The 17,974-nt window shown below is 36.6% G+C and overlaps 1 protein-coding gene across 2 annotated transcripts in view; it reads left to right on the forward strand.

Moving 5' to 3' along the window:
* LOC140513940 (neurexin-3) overlaps positions 1–8,455 on the forward strand; it is an 816,372-nt gene extending 807,917 nt beyond the window's left edge. For both annotated transcript variants that reach the window (XM_072623893.1, XM_072623894.1), the window contains one exon: positions 8,062–8,455. In XM_072623893.1, the coding sequence (XP_072479994.1) occupies positions 8,062–8,276 (215 nt within the window). In that variant the 3' untranslated portion in view covers positions 8,277–8,455. The remainder of the gene's footprint in view (positions 1–8,061) is intronic.
* Positions 8,456–17,974: the final 9,519 nt, after the last annotated feature.

A 17,974-nucleotide genomic window follows, 5' to 3' on the forward strand; every position in this document is an offset into this window, starting at 1 on the left:
TCTCAAAATGTTAAAATTGTGCAATGTGTTCTTTATATTAAGTTCTACCCCATAGCCCAATACTTAGGTCCCAGACCAGCTTACTCATTAGAGGAGTAAATTCTGTGACAGTATGGCCTTCTTTCTTCACTGGCAGGGACTCATCAAAGTGACCATTGATTTTATAACAGGGCAGAAGAATTGATGAACATTCTTGTCATCTCTATCAGTCAATAAATAATCAGTACACAAACGTATTTATTTAAATGTCACAATAATTAATCATGTTAATTATTTCACCACTACCACCACCTCCTGACTGGAGGAGAAGGATGTGCTTGAAAGCACAATGATTTATCAGAAAGTAAGAGTTTATAGAAGAGAAAATAAGCATTATGGGATTAAATCAGCAGCCAAGGTAAACACTAATAGAAAGTGTTTAGCCAGTTCTGGTGTGTGATACACATTAAATAAATTTATCCATTTGAAAAACATTTATTTAATTCAATTCAATAACTATTTATTAAGTATCTGCTATCTATAAGACACTGAATGGGAAAAAACAAATGAAAGAAACACTACCCTTAAAAAGTTTACATTCTATAAGAGTGGGGGGAATTATAATACATACACACACACATACATACATACACACCTGTATGTATTATGTATTATATATGTATATAAACACACACTTCTTGGTGAAACAGACTCTATTTTATCTTCTAAGTGCCTTGTACAGAGCATTGCACATAGAATTTGCTAATTATTTATAGTAATTACTTAATAACTACTAACCCCCCACATATATATATATGGAATGCATATATACATGTACACATGGATGCATACATGTATGTAGTGTATATTGTACATAGAAAGATATTTCTTGATTATTTAGATACATGGATCAGCAAGGACACTAACACACACAGAAGAGCCTGTTATCACAGGTTCTTTGATCTGCTTTTCTAAAGGGAAAGCAACTTTTGAGGGGTCAACAATCACTTTTTCAAGCACACAGATAATTCAGGGAAAAGTCAGCCCCCTGAACTTCAGAGAAAATATAAACAGAGAAACAAAGATCAGCCAATAGACAGGGCTTCCAACTGCCTGACCTTAAGCAATACATACGTAGTTACCACAGAGAAGCACCAACACCTGGGTTTTCAAAGAGAAGGGGCGAGGGCACTTCTTAGTGGCTGCCCAGGGTCTCCTCTGGCCAAACAAACACTTCCAAGGAGTAAAGTAAAGTAAAACCTCACCTCGGAGTGTTTATAGACTTTTCAGAGCCAGAGGGCATCATAACCCTTAAGAACCAGGGCCTCCTTGGAAAATGAAGGAAAGGTGTGGATCTCCCCTAATCAAACTTAATGGGTGGGGCAGATCTTTACCTCTCACAATTTACCACTTCAGTATAGTATTTAATAACTACATGTTTTTATACATATGTGTGTGTTTCAGGAGTTATTAAGTAAGTACTAAATCTGAGCAATTAGTAAGTACCCTTCTATGTCATATACTATACGAGGTAGTTGGAAGATAAAATAAATAAGACCATCTGTTTTCCCAAGAAGCTTATTATCTAGTAGTACAAATTAAACCACATACACAGATAAATAGGATATACATTATAACAGGACATTTACATAAGGAGTCCCAAGGAATTTGATCTTTCTTTGGTGGGTAATGAGGAGCCATTTAAGATTTTTTGAGCAGTAGAGTGAAATAAACTGACCTGTGCGCCAGGAAAACAAATCTGCAAGTAGTTCTTCCTTTTCTTACGATGTCTCCTCAAATGAAATGTAAGTCCTTTGAGGACAAGGACTGTTAATTCATCCAAGCATTTGTTCATTCAACAAACATTTCTTAAGTGCCTACCCTCTGCCAAGCATTGCGCATACAAAGACAAAAACAAAAACAGTGCCTGTCTGCAAGGAGACTTCATTCTATTTGAGTGATACAAGATCATTAAAAACAAACACAAAAAACTAAGACCCCCCCCATGATCTGCATTTTTTTCCCTGGGATTTTTTTTTTTTTTTTTGGTATCTTTATCAAAAGGTATGGTTAGGCTAGTGTAGATCAGCATATGAAATAGAAACACTAAGTCCATAGTAGTCCAATAGGAAGGAATTGTTCAGTGAACTGGATTTAGGATAAATCCTTTTCAGAGCAAAGAGTAATATGGTACTAGCCATCAAACACAAAGTTACATCTCTAGCACTTGAAAGTAAGAATGCCATGTGATTTTTCATGGGTTGTCTGGTCACTCCTGTGTATTTGACTTACTCACCAATTGACAATTTCAACAGTCACTTTCTGGCTTTTCTCTCTGCCAGGTCAGTGGTATTGTGTGTATGTATACATGTATGTGTGTATGTATATGTATTATATGTAAAAATATAGATATATACATACATATATGTACATAGATGCCTACACAGCTAAATGTGTACACATACATAGATGTACATATATACACACACACACACATATGTACACAGTGTTGTTATTGTTCAGTTGTTTCAATTGTGCCTGACTATGATCCTGTTTGGGGTTTGCTTGGCAAAGATACTGGAATAATTGCCATTTCCAGCTCATTTTCCAGGTGAGGAAACTGAGGCAAACAACGTTACATGACTTGCCCAGAGTCATATAGCTGGTACATGTCTAAAGTTTTTGAACTCAGGAAGAAAGTCTTCCTGACTCCAGCCCAGCACTCTGTCCACTCTGTCACCTACCTGGATGTGTATATGTATGTGTATATACACACATACACATGCACATGTATGTATATATGTATGTATATATACATAAACACACATTCACAATACACACATATATGTAACAAATATCTACATTGGGGTATGTATATACATATGTATAAATAGGGCAAAAATAGTCTCTATCTTGTATGTACTATTGGTAGATGGATGGATGGATAGATGGATGGATGTATGGATGGATGGATAGATACATAGATAGTGTCCCTTATTAGCATATAAGTTACTTAAGGAGAAGGGCTACTTTTTATTTTTCTTTGTCTCTTCAGCACTTTGGATAGTGCCTGGCGTAGTGATTACTTAATAAATGCTTGTTGATTGATTGTAACTCAAGACAAAGTATCCCATTAAAAAGCTATTACAATAGTCCTAAATTCATAGCAAAAAAAAAAAAAAAGACTCCCTTCAGAACAATATAAATAAGCCTGTACCCATTTGTAAAATGCAACCAAGACCAATAATAATATCAATCACCGTAGCAGTTAAAAAACAAAACAAAACAGTTTAAAACGTATATGTGTACATGTGTGTTTGTATAACTAGGAACAAACAATTTAAAGCAAATACGTGCATCCTGGTTTCTTTGTCACAACTAAAATTTCATCTCTTACTAGAAGCCTTCCGCAACCCCTCTTATTTCTAGTGCCTTGCTTTTGCTAAGTATTTCCTCTTTATATGGATCACTTTGTATTTATTTGTATGCTGTCTCCCCCAATATACTGTAAGCTCCTTGAAGGCAGGGACTGTCTTCTGCCTCTCTTTGTAACTCCAGTGGTTAGCACAGTATCTGGGACGTGGTGCTTAATAACTATTGATTGAATGATTGGTATATCTCTATGTCCCCACATCTGCATCTATGAATCTTTATATATCTTTGTTTTAAATTGCTTTCTAACTTCTTTGGTTTTATATGTTCCTATTATTTTTGTTCTGATTGCATTTCGAAAGTAGGTAGAAGCATATTTATATTGTTCTGAAGGAGGACTTTGGTTGTTATGTGTTGAAGGCTATTATAATAGATTTTTTTTAATGGGATACCTTGTTTTTAGCTTCTTTGTTTCTGTCTTCTAGTCACCAAACATTTATTAAACACTTACTGTACCAAAAAGCAGTTCCTGCCCTGAAGGAGTTTATATTCCAATGGCGAAGACCACATATACATACATGGATATTCAAAGTGTCTCAAAAGTCTTAGTGTGGTTTTAGTTATCAAAGCTTTGACCTGAGACTTTTGGGACATATTATATACAAGACAAACATAGAATAGATGAAAGGTAGCCTTAGAAGGAGAGGCACCTTCCAACTCTGATCACTTCTAGGTCCCACAAATAAACTAATCTTTCTCAAGCACAGCTGTTTTAAACTGAAATGGTTCCCTGTTGTCTACAGAGAAGTTAGATGATACACAGGATAAAGCATTAGGCCGTGAGTCAGTAATGCCCAAGTTAAAATCTGGCATCAGATACTTACTAGCTGTGTGAATTGAGCAAGTTACTTTAACTTCTATCTGCCTCAATTTCCTCAAATGGAAAATGGAAAAAGTAATAGCACCTAACCCCTAAGGTTGTTGCAAGATCAAATGAGATTTGTAAAATGCTTAGCACAGTGCCTGCCACAGAATAAGTACTTAATAATTATTTATTTCTTTCCTACTGTATATAAAGCCAAAATCTTTATCCTGGCACTCAAGACCCTCTTAAACTAGTTCTAATCTAACTTAACTTTCAAGTCTGTTTCCCGTTAACTCATATAAACAAACACAGCAGTTCTAAGATTTTTAATTCAAATCAACAAGAATTTAATAAGTGTCTACTATGTGTATCACTTTCTCAATTTCTATACTTTTCTACCTTTGCTAATGTTTTCTGCCTGGAAATTCTTGTATTTCTCTATCTCCAACTATTGAAATTACACCCACTGTCTAAGTTTCAACTTAGAAGTTTTGATAGGTTTGTTCAGCAGAAAGTATTCTCTTCTCGCCCTAAATTCCCATGATATTTTGTTTAATCTTCTCTCATGGCACTTATTACATACTAATCACAGATTTTCTAAGTTCAGAGTGACCTCGATGACCATCTAGTCCAGCCCATATGCAAAGAAAGAATTTCTACTTAAAAATGTACACGTCATCATCTAGCCTTTACTTGAAAAATGCTCTCCAGTGAAGGAAAACTCATTAATTCACTTTTTGGACGGCTCTACTTATTAGAGGGTGGTGCAGTGGACAGAGCACCAAGCCTGGTGTCAGGAAGACATCTTCCTGAGTTCAAATTTGGCCTCAGACGTTTACTAGCTGCTTGACTCCTGGGCAAGTCACTTAACCCTGTTTGCCTCAGTTTCCTCATTTGTAAAATGAACTGGAGAAAGAAAAGCAAACTAGTATCTCTTCCAAGGAAACTGCCGAATGGGGTTGCAAAGAGTCAGACAGGACTGAAACGATACAACAACATCAGTGCCTAAATTTGCCTTATTGCCTTTTCTACCTACTGTACCTACTTCTGTTCTCTGAAGTCAAACTAAAGAAATCCATTACCTCTTCCACCTGATAGTATTTTAAGTCCTTGAATACAACTGTCATGTGTCATCTCTCCAATCAAATGAAGTAGCATTCGTTAAGTGCTTAGCACAGTGACTGGAACAGAGTGGATGCCTCATAAATGATCGTTCCCTTCTCCTCCTTCCCTTCCTTTATAGATATCCTTCTTAAAATATGAGTCTCAGAATTTAACAGAACACTGAAGATAAGGTCGTAGCACAAAAAAACCACAATGGGACAATGACCTCCCTAGTTCAGGATACTGTGCCTTTCTTAATTTAGCATTTGATTGTATTAGCTTTTTTGACAACTATATCCTTCTGGTGACTCGTGTTTGAAGAGTGTTAAACTCCCCAGATTCTTTTTCAGATGGACTCACTATCTGATCATTCTTCCTCTTGTACTTATTGATTTTTGGCTTGAATTCAAATATAAGACTTTCTACTTGGCCCTATTAAATATGATTTTAGTAGATTCAGCCCAGTCTTCCAGTCTGCCAAGATCTTTTTGGGTCCTGACTCTTTCATGCAGTTTATTAGCTATTGTCCTAGCTTTGTGACATTTGCAATTTGATAATTATGCCATCAATGCCTTTATCCAAGTAAGTCATAAAAAATTTAAATGGTCAATTGGCCACTGATCCCTAAGGCACTCTACTGAAGACTTGCTAATGGAATGTTACAGGAGACTATTATAACCACTCTTTGATTCGAGGAATTCAACTATTTTTAAATCTATGCTCATCTTTTCCACAAGAATAGTATGAGATCCTTGATCAAAAGCTTTCTTGAAATTTAGGTAAATTGCATTGATCACATTCCTATTCTCTAACAATTTAGGAATCCTGTGGATAAAGGAGATGAGACTAGTCTGGGAATAAGCCAAGATGGTCCTTTGGGATAACCACTTGCTTTCCTAAATGTTTATTAATCATCTTTTTTTACTTTAGAATTTTCCCAGAAATTTAAGTCAAGTGGTTGGTCTAGTATAGGCAGACGACATTCCCTTACCCTCAGGACATTTGTTTTTCTCCAGTCCAGTCATATCTCTCTAGTAATTTGTTTGCATGTCTTTTTTACCCAGTGAAATTTTAATTTCTCTGAGGGCAGAAACTTTGTCATGTACATATATGTGTGTGTATACACATACACACAAATATAGGTATTGTGTGTGTCTATGCGTGTGTGTGTACACACACGCACACACACACATATACATATGGGTAACTAGGTGGTTCAGTGGTTAGAGGGCTGGAAATCAAGAAGTCTTGTCTTCCTGATTTCAAATCTGGCCTCAGACACTTAGTAACAATGTGACACTGGGCAAATCACTCACCCTTGTTTGCCTGTTTCCTCATCTGTAAAACAAACTGAAAAAGGAAATGGTAAACCACTCCAATATCTTTGCCAAGAAAACCCCAAATGGGGTCACAAAGAGTCAGACAGTGCTGAAAAATGAGCGAACTAAAACATACATATACACACATAGGTGTGTATGTACATATGTATGTATGTGTATAAAGGCACATATATGTATTGGCTACCAAAAGTCTTAGACATAATGGGCACCAAAAAAGTTTGCTAAATGAGTAAAGAAGCTACATCATGTACTTGAATGAAGAAACAAATGTCAACATGTTATACTTTCCCACTTTAGGAGCAAGTTTCTTATATGCTCTTTCATAGGCAGTTCTATCACAGGTGTTAGATAACAGACAAGACTGAAGGTCCAATAACAGAACTGGCCACCCGGCAAAGTTAAAATGAATGGGAGACCCCAGATCTTCTCACTAGTTTTCTAGAAAGATTTTCAAGGCACTGGTTACTCCACAGGCCAACAAATACCCTGTTGAGGGATGTTCAGCTCTGCTACTGTTTCTTCTTTTCCTTAGAGGAGGAAATATACATGAGAATTCTAGTAAAGTTTTGCCACAATTACCTGTAGTACACTTTATTCACTCTAAGATTTTCTATTCCAAGGAACAAAGGGAAAGTAGGAAAATCATTTAAATTCTTAAGCATTTATTAAGCACCTACTAGGTCCAAAGATACTTTACTTAGCACTGAGGATACAAAGATAAAAGTTCAAGTAGAAGACTCTCTGCCCTAAAGGAGTTTATATCCTACGTGAGGAAGTGAGGTACAAAATATGTACAGACAGTGGTATTCTGGAACCAGGTCTAACTGGGCTGATGCGTTAAGTTTTCAATGGGAGCCTTTACTTTTTGGAGGCTGGCAAATTCAGCAGATCAGGACTTGATTTATTGTTCTGTTAAATGTCTAGACTTAAAAAAGTGATAGAGAGAATGTTAATAATGCAGACTAATCTTAAAAGTGTGTCATGCATATTTTTTTTCCCTCGGAGAGCTGGTTATTAAAGATTTACTAGAACACCACTGTGCAGATAAGTAAACATAACATCTAACACAAAGTAACAAAAAATAATTTCAAGATGGAGAGAATACTAGTGACTGGGAGGATCAGGAAAGAAGCTGGATGGAAATGGAAGCCAGAAGGGAGAACATTCTAAGTATGGGGGGGAGGGTTGGGGTCCCTGTGCAAAGGGGAAGAGACAGGAGATAGAATGTTATATAGAGAGGAGAAGGGGAAGGGAGCATTCAGTTTTATAGAGCTTATTGTTTGCCAGGCACTATCTTAAGTATTTTATAGATATTATTTCATATGATTCATTCCTCTCTCTGTCTCTTTGTCTGTCTGTCTTTCTCTCTCTCCTAATAACCTTATCCCTTCTCTTTGGCAGAGGCTTCTATCCTGAGCTATGATGGCAGCATGTACATGAAAATCATCATGCCCATGGTCATGCACACAGAGGCTGAGGATGTGTCCTTTCGCTTCATGTCCCAGCGTGCTTATGGCTTGCTGGTCGCCACCACTTCCAGGGATTCAGCTGACACGCTGCGCCTGGAGCTGGATGGAGGTCGTGTCAAGCTCATGGTTAACTTAGGTATCGTATGAAGAACCTCTGCCACTCAATTTGGGCTTGTGTTCCTTCTCTTTCCTTCTCTTCATTTTTTTTCCAATTGTTTTAATTGGATTGGTTTCCTTCTGTTTGTTTTGTTTTTTTTTTTGAAATGTTAACTGCTGAAAACCGGTTAATAAAGCCAAGCATACTTAAAAAAAAAACAAAAACTAAACAACAACACCTCTCTGTGTTGCTGCATGAAGTTTTGATGTCGATTTCTGGTTATGGATAGTGGTGATTTCCTTTTTACTAATGTCTTTTTTTTTTTTTTAAGTTTCCTTTCTTGGTCTTTTGAATCGATTAGCTTTGTGTAAGACATGCTACTTTGGTCCATCTTTTGATCAATCACTTCCTCATTAAAAAGCTTCCTTTGTCACCACCCAAAACAGTCCAATGTGAAGGTAAAGAGAGGGCAGGAGAAAGAGCACTGAATCAAAAGTTGAACACAGGAATAGGGAAGATCCAGGCTGTGCAGGCCCATAGGGAGATGCATTATTTTTAACTGCCATAATGTGAGTCAGAAAAGACCAATAGCTTGATGACATTAGTCCCTATCTACTGCAAATGAGGTGAGATAACTTTTCACCTCTGACTTCCAAACTGGAGGAGTGATTTTACAAGTCTATGGCTTTTGATCCGAATTGTTATATAAAATGGGCATTTGTTGTCACTGTCTCTCTGTAGCTCTGGTCCATCAGCTAACAGTACTTTGTGCTAAGGTGATTGGTGGTTGTATACTCTCCCCCACCACTGTATTCCCTTCAAACCATATACATGCTTTATTCCCTAGTGTTGGTTAGTGACAACAGAATGAATTATTTATACCTTTACTGGGAGTTGTTCAATCTCCGTTCTTTTAACTCTAGCAAGAACCTTGGGGATTCGGCCATTAATGCCATGGTCTTCCATTGAATAATTCACTTTTCTATATTTTTTTGCAACTATCTACTTTCTAAAATGTGTGGTGACCTTTATGGTTTTGGAGAAAACTATGCTCTGATTCTATTTCCACTTACCCAAAGGTCTTACTGAATTGCTAGAAATCCTTAGGCCAGCTATTCAGTGTTGAATAGTGGTGGAAATATATGAGGAAGATGAAGCTTTCTTAGTCTCATGACCACTTGAAGAAGAGTTTAGTGACAAAATCTGTAAAAGACATGAGTAAATTAAAACTCACCTGAACCAACAGAGACATTAGGCATTAAATTTGAGACCATATTTAAATCTCAGATGATTTCTTATGGTAACAGTATGTTGGATTGGACCAGTACAATCAAGGTTAGCTGGTAGCATAGAGACAAACTAAATTAGAATTTTAAATACATAGGAAACAAAGGACTGTTTTGAGTAGTGAGTCATTCATTTACTATGTGTGTTTAATTTCTAGTTTTCAACTTTTACAATAAAACGTATATTTTCCCCAAATCATTTGATATTTGTTGGTTCTGTGTCTCTTTTTGTCGTTTTTTTATTTTGGATTTTATTTTACTCTTTGCTGGTTTTTTCTCCATGTCCTTGAGTTCTTAAGCTCTTCCCCATCAACCATGGTAAATCAAAAGATGGTATTCAACCCTTCAAAGGCCCAAAGCCTGCGGCCCGCATAGTAAACAGCCCTGAGAACAGAGTGTACTGAGAAGCCTGCAGGGGGCAGGCATACCCCAGCCTATTGCCACCTCCCCTTTCCCAGTCACCCTCTTCCAAAAGGAAAAAAAAACATAAGGAGAAGGCAAAGAAAAAAATATATACTATTTAAAATAATAATTAAAAAGTCTATCTCTAAGGTAGAGAAAGGAACAAAAAAAATCAAAACTCTCCCCACCATAAAAAATAATAATAATTATGAATTCTGTTTTTAAATAAGATGAGAGAGTAGTGGAGAAAGGATGATTCAGACTCACAAGGACCTCTTATTTAATATTTGTTTTGTAAAGATTAGCATGCCAGATGTGACAGATCTCACATGTTAGCTGAGAATAATTGGAGAGAGGGAGAGAGACAGAAACACACACACATGCACACACATACACACACACACACTCACACACACATCCAGAGAGCAAGTCATAGCCCCCATATGTAATCTGAGATCCTTACAAGTCTTTCAGACTCAGGTCAATGGAAGAATCAAGAGATAAAGCAGTTTCTGCCTGACTATTTTTATCCCCTCTGATCTCACCTTGGGGTCAGGGAATCCTGTCATTTCTTGAGGACTTCCAGCTTTGTTTAATCTAAACCTTTCCATTCTTAGAGTTGAGTCTCCCTAGGTTGGGCAGTTCCACAACGACACAGACTTTGTGTTGACTGTTGCCTGAGAACTGGATACTTTTGGGAATGTCATGTTGTCTTCTTTCTTTCCTAAAGAATCGCTATCTCTAGGAATCCAAATTCAGCATTCTCCTTTTCTATTCAAAACATACATATTCAAACGTAACCTATGCTCAAAGACTTTTTTGCAAGTCTTTTTTCTGTTCTATACTTCCATAAATATTTTTCTATTAGTCATGAATTCCATTTTCTTCTCCTCAGAACCTACCAGCACATGATTGCTTTAAAGAGACTGCACATTCATCGTGTACGTCCCCACCACCCTTTATTGGGTTGTGTTGGACTGAAATAAAACAAATACTGCTTGATGCATATAGGCTCCTTGAGAACAAGGACTGTTTCATATTTGTTTTATATCCCTAGCATGTACCACAGTCCCTTGCACATAAAAGACCCAAAAAAAGTTTGTTGATGAACCCACACATTATATCTACAATCTTTGGGAAGGATTGTTGAGAATCATACTCTAGCAAGGTAGACACCAGTGGAGTTTCAGTCCATTCTATAAATTGCAATTGAATGTTCCTGATAGAACACCTATTACAACTTGAACTTGTTGAATACTGTTCACTTTATACCCCTTTTTTTGAGAAGTGTGGTAGCTAGATACATTTACATGTTGATTTCCTCCATACCTCACTCAAAATCCAAGTGGCATGAGAGGAGGAAAAAAAGTCAATTTCCAAAAAAAGAGAAAAAGCTAACTTAAATATCAAGTTTTAGGAGCTACTAAAAGTGGTTGGAAAAGTGATTTATGTAAAATAAATTCCCTGAGTTTGGATTCCGCATTTTCCATTGTCTAGTGATTCACTATAAGTTAACCTGAAGGAGAGCTATTCTTTCAGATTTCAAATCTGTACTGGGCATTTTGACCTAAAAGACGGATGGGTTCCAACACAATAGCTAAAGATTGTCAAGATACATCAGCATCATTCTTGCCTCTCTCCTTTGATTCCTCATAATATAGTGTGTTCCTTGATGACATTTGAAAGAATCAAATCATCAGTCATCCTTCAATTATTCAAGTTTCTAGAATGGAATTTGTTTCAAAGTCCCCTTCACCTCAATTAGCCCATTCTGCGTGAACCAGAATGGAATAAAGCATGAAATATATAATCTGGCTTGACTTTCATTCCACAGTAATTCTTACTTAAGAATTTATGGAAGCCAAAGGAAAATTGCAGGACCTGGTTTCTCTCTCTCTGTCTCTCTCCCTCTGTGTTTCTCCACCTCCCAAACTCAGTCACATTTCCTTTATGCATAGATTAGAAGGGAGGGATATTTATTCAGTCTTGTGGGATGGCACAAAATCGAATGTTAAAACCCCTCACCACTCCAAGCCCACCTTGCTCTCCCTCACCCACAGTCTTCACCAAGGGGTATAGCCCGCCGCTGTATGGTGATCGTACCGAATGCTCCAGAGCTGTTTGCTCCCACTTTTCTGTTGCGGTTGACGACACATGACAAACCTAATCGCATGAAACCAAACCCAGATTTTCTCAAGAGATGTAAAACCCTCTTTAAGCCCCCCTCCCTAGGATGATTGGCTATTCTAAATTGTGCCAGTCTGGATTTAAATTTGTACTTTGTCACCCTTTCCACCTCTTTCCCTGTAAGAGATTTTAAAGGTTAAAATGATGAGATTACAGTCTCTGTACTCCAGAAGACATGTGGCAGCTTACAGTTGTCTTAACTGCTTTTTCTTCTGTTGTTCCTGCCATGTTCTTTACATCAAGATAAAACAAAACAAACAACATAAAAACAAAACAAAAATTGCCCTCTTTCCCTAGAATATGATCTTTGCTGTTGTGTTTTCCCCTTTGCTTTAATCTCTTATTGTAGTTTCATCCACTGTATCATTGATAGCTGTTTAATATTGGAGAATTTGGGGGCACCATTCCTATCGGACAGTATGGTGATTACGGAGGCACTTTTTCCTAACCACCCCTGCCCAATCCCCTGTTAGCTTTTCAAGTAATGGTAAGTAAAGATATCTCATGACTTAGAAAGTCAATGAATCCATGAAGGAATATTTCTGACTGAAGACTCACAAATCACAAAAAAGGGTCAGGGAACTTTTTAATTTTTAAATGAAGATAAAGTCTCTATCCCTGGTACTTAAAGTGAATTGTTTAACTCCTACTGTCCCTGATTTCTTTACAGTCAGATCCAGAGACATCAATTGAAATGGATTGATCAAGGGTCCTCAGTGCTGTCTCCACGCTTGCCTGCCTCACCTTCTCTCTGAATGCTGTAGAAATTTCATTTGGAAAGAGCATTCAGGCAGCAAGATGAGGATTGGTTCTAGTGAGGAGTCTTGTCTGGGAGCCCTTGAATCGCCCCACCCCAATCAATTAGTTAACCCAATCGAAAATAATAGCACCCACTTCCCTCTCCTTGCCCTTAACTCTCTGAAATCTGGGATGGGCGTTTGTGTGGTTAGCTGTTTGCAAGTGGCCATTTTATGATAGGAAATGAGTAGGTGGTATTAACCCTTTCCTTACTTTGTGAGTAAAGGCAATATGCCAATGCAAATTGCTAGAGTATCTGTGGGATGGTATGGGGAGAGGGAGGAGGGAGTTTGTTCTTAGGAAAAGAGAAAGGGTTAAATACTGCACTGTTGAATCTCACAGGCAGATTTTTTTTTCAGGGTAAAATGTATCAGACAAATGATGTGCCTATGGAATAATAATATATATACTAATAAAAAATATTAAGGCTGCTTTTAAAGATAAAATGCAAGAAGATCCAGTGTAGATGAAGAAGTGGAGTGTAACTTGCATTGGGTGGTGGTGGGGAAATTGTGCCTGATTTGTCAAGTTTTTTTTTTTTAAAGAATATTTCAAGTTGAGGTTTGAGATCATACATTATAAATAAATGCATAGGTTTTCTGCAAAAGAGAAGCATATTCTGTGTCTATCTGTGGATATATATGTATATCAGTATATATCTCTATACATATGTGTATATATGTGTGTGTATATATATATGTATTTGATTTTTCTATATAATATACTGTACATATACACCCACCCTTAAAATTGTACATACTGTATATATATAAAATGGCCACATTTCTTGCGTGTGTCTGTCCCCGGAAGGGTGGACTGATTGTTTTTGGATGTCTGCAGCTGTTACCTTGAAGGATGCAATTTCATCTTTCATTTATTTTTCCCCATCTAGACTGTATCAGGATAAACTGTAACTCCAGTAAGTTTTCCCTCAAGTTTCATTTTGTTCTTTAAAAACAAAAAAAAACAAAACTGAATTTATTTTGTTTGCTGTTTTATGAGCTGTTTTTCATTTGACTTTTCTTTTTCCAACTACAGAGTTGGGTGGGACTTGGGACCTATATGATGAGAATAACTGGGGTAGGATGGTAAGGGTTTCTCAGGATATTCTTTCTGGAATGGGGCTGGTGCCATCCCTCTTCATTCACTGTGTTTGCTATACTCTGAAAAAGAGGAGGGGATAATATGAGAAATTGATAATGAATTAAATAGTAATTTGTTACTTTTTGGAAATGGTCCTAAGGGGCTGGTAGAAAGCATTGCAGCAGCAGCCATATACTTCTCCACTACTGAAAAAAAAAGACAGATAAAGTAAGGTTCATGACACAGATTGTGACTGCTGAATCTGACCTATCTTCATTGGCTTTTGTCTTTTTGGTGGATTCTCAGGGTGGTAGGGAAAAAGCAGTTATTTGGCAGCAATAGAAACTTCAACCAAAGACATGGCAATTTGGCAGAAGAAGAGATTCTAGTTTATTCCTTTGATTTCACTGCCCTGTAATTCGGCATATCTTTTCTTAATCTACTTGTTTGATTCTCTGAAATCTTTTCTTTTTAAAGGAAGTTTCTTAATGGGTAGGTTGGAAACTTGCCAGTCCTGGGGACAAACAAAATTTATTTGACATCATCAAGAAAAGGATAGAGGATGTGAATTGATGGATAATGGGTAAGGAATAAGATTGGATGATGGAGAGGAAAAAGGAAGAAGCAAGTAGAGGGGGTTGAACTCTTGTCCTTCCCAAATTAACTAGCCATTTAGATACTTCTGTGTCCTATCAATTTCTGGATATGACCAGGCATCTCTTGTTTTTGTTTTGGATATATAGTGGGAACAGGAAAGAAGGAAGGAAAGAAAGAAGGTAGATCTTACTTCTTTTGAACTGCTTTTTATACCATGTTAAAGTCTACATTGTTCAAATTTTGAATGGTACTCAGTGCATAGAGGAGCTCCTATGAATGACAGAGTGCTAAAATCCAAATCTCATTTTCTGGGAAGCTAACAAAAAAGAGAGAATGCAACACAAAATATATGACCTAAAGAAAATCTTCTTTAAGCAGAATGTTTTGTATAAGTCTTAACAGCTCTTTCAGTTATTTTAAGCAATGCCCCATTTTCATATTCTTAAACATTTCTAATTAGCCAGCTTATATTCTGATATTATAGATGTTATTTAAGAACTTTATTGAGGTTTTTTCTTTATTTTCCACCAAACCACAGTAGAAATGAATATCTCCTAACATCAGACAACTATTTTAGGAGAAGGAGAGTGAAGGACGCTAAGGAATTTTCATGTTATTTTTAATCAGGAGATGAAGGCTTAGTTTCTTGCTGTCTTTCTACACTTTCTATTGATGACACTTTTCCTGTGTTTTCTGAGCATCTCTTCATGTGCAAACATAAATGTATATAATCAAAAGGAAAGATGCTTACTTTTAAGAAGCTAGTCGGTCATTCATTCTGCTATTCAAGTCAAAACAGATTCAAGGAAATGAAAAAAATGTCTTTTGGACAGTGTTTTTCTTTCAACTTCACACATATCAACATGCTTCTTATACATGAATTGAAGATTTTTATTAAGAACGAATTAGGATAATTTTAAGAAAGAAGTTAGCAATAAAGCAGTATTCTAACTTTTATATAAATTTGTGAAGATATGTCTAATTTAATTCATGCTTTAAGTAAAGATGGTTAGATGTTCGAGGTCATTTTGAAGAAAAAAACCACTTTGAATTATACCTGTGATTTAACTGTTATAGAGAACTTCTGGTGAGGAAACTCCTACAATAAAGATTAGAAGCTACTGTATCAGAGACAGGACTTCTACTCTTCTTGACTCCTAGGTCATCTCTTTGTCCATAACACCATTTAAAAATTAACATCTTGGTTTCCTAATGCTGAGGTCCCTGATTATTATAATGGGACTCCCAGAACTAAATATATAGATGTGTAGATAGGCACCTAGACCATATGTAGATAAAGTAGTGAGAACTTTTTTGTTCCTTGACCTAAGATTTTGAAGGACCAGTCGGTAGGGGAGAGTGAGACTGAGAAACAGAATTTCTTGAATAGTCCTTTGACCTTTTCAGTCTTAATTTAGTAGAATACTATAACCTTTGATGACATAGGAGATTTAGCAGGTAAATGTGTTTGATTACATGGCCTTACTTTCCTATAGCCATGAAAGTATTCTTCTCTTTTTTAAGTGGAAGATTTAGGGAAGATGTTAGCCATAATATAGGGCAATGAGCCCTGAATGATAATATCTTCTTGCTTCTTGTTTCCCTTCCTTCTTGTCCTTTTTGATCACTTTAGTAGTCAAAGATCACTTTAGTAGGTGTTTGTACCTCATTCTGAGACTTACCTATCCAAAGGAGAACAAACTCCATCATCTCCTCATTCATTTGACTTATAATGTCTTCAAACACTGATGCCTAATAGAGACAAACTCCTCTTGAATTCCCAACTCTCACACACATATAAGTGAAGGAATAAAGCAATGTCTTTGGTTGAAAAGGGCTCGTTGCTGGGCTTGAAGCATCAGGGATTGATGTAGTTGATAAAAATGAGTAAGGTGAGTATTGCCTAGCAGGGATGTCAAACTCAAACAGAAATGTTCCCTGCAGGCTTCATGTTGACTTAGAAAATCTCAAATTAGCAGTATCTACATTGCATTGTATTTTTATTAGTTTTATCAGATATTTGCCAATTATATTTTAATCTGGTTCAGGCCACACTTGAGATTTTTAAAGGCTGCATAGAGCCTGTGGGCCCCAAGTTTAATATCCCTGGCTAAAATGAGAATTTTGCAAAGTCCTATGGAAGGGTAACAGATTCAGCAGTCATTTCAGTGAATTGAACAACTCAGGTAACCTGAAAATATCATTTAAAAGAAAACAGTGCTACTCTTAGGGGTGGGGAGGGATGTGTATGAGGAGACTCTCATGGAAGAGAATATATATGTTCATTAGAGTATCAAATCCTACAAGTCTGACAATGACCAAAGATGACTTGGAGAGAGAATGGCAGGTAAGGACTTCTCTTTAAACTTCTTATGATCTTATATACCTAATATAAGAGAATTTGGGGATAAGTTTGCAGATTTTAGGTGAGTCCTTTATATTTCATGTAACCATCTTCTATTATTGACCTTCCTTCATTTCCTTGAATCTATTTTGACTTGAATGGCAGAATGAATGACCAACTAGTTCTTAAAAGTAAGCATCTTTCCTTTTGATTATATACATTTATGTCTGCACATGAAATATGTCAACAAAATTCACATTTATTAAGTAAATGTCACCCTTTTCTTCCCTGCTTCTTTTTTCTTTTTTTCCCTTGCTTTCATCAACTCATTTTTATAAGAAGCCTAAATGCCCTGTGTTAAGTGTATGCATTTATTTTAGTCATTATGTAAAAGATGGAGTGCACATACATATATGTGTATATTTATATAGATCTTCTCTCACTGATAAGCTTTCACTTAAAGATCATGTAAAGGACCTCTGCTGAAGGTTTTCCAAGTTGATATATGTTCATTTGTTATGGCTGCTTGGAAATAGGGGAGAAGAGAAATAGAACGCCTCAGGAAGGGAAACAAAAAAGATCTTAAGGTTTAGACATTCTTGACATTACACAAAATCAAATGCTAAGATGGGGCTACTTGTTTGGGGCATAGTTTTGATGACTGTATCCCGTGCTCATATGCTTTAATTACCCTTAAATCATAGCAGAAGTGACCTAATGTGCTGTTATGCCTAAAAATTCCTTGACAGTTTCTGAGAGATAGGAGATCTCCACATTATGCCTTTGCATGCTATTCTGTCCATTTCTCCATCATATCCAATATTCTTGCTCTTTTCCTTAGTTGTATAGTGGCTGCCTTTTAACTTTGACTTACATTCTGTGTCTTTCATTTTGAAGATAGCTTCATTTTCCAGTCTTTTGGCAAGTCAAGGGATTGTGGGTGGTTCTAGCTTAATTTTAGACATAGCTAAGTAAGCCATGAACACCTACACTTTTTTCTTAATCAGGCATGTGTGTATGTATGTGTATGTGTGTGTGTGTGTGAGACTTA

This window comes from Notamacropus eugenii, chromosome 7, assembly GCF_028372415.1.
Source record: "Notamacropus eugenii isolate mMacEug1 chromosome 7, mMacEug1.pri_v2, whole genome shotgun sequence".
Classification (NCBI taxonomy): domain Eukaryota; kingdom Metazoa; phylum Chordata; class Mammalia; order Diprotodontia; family Macropodidae; genus Notamacropus; species Notamacropus eugenii.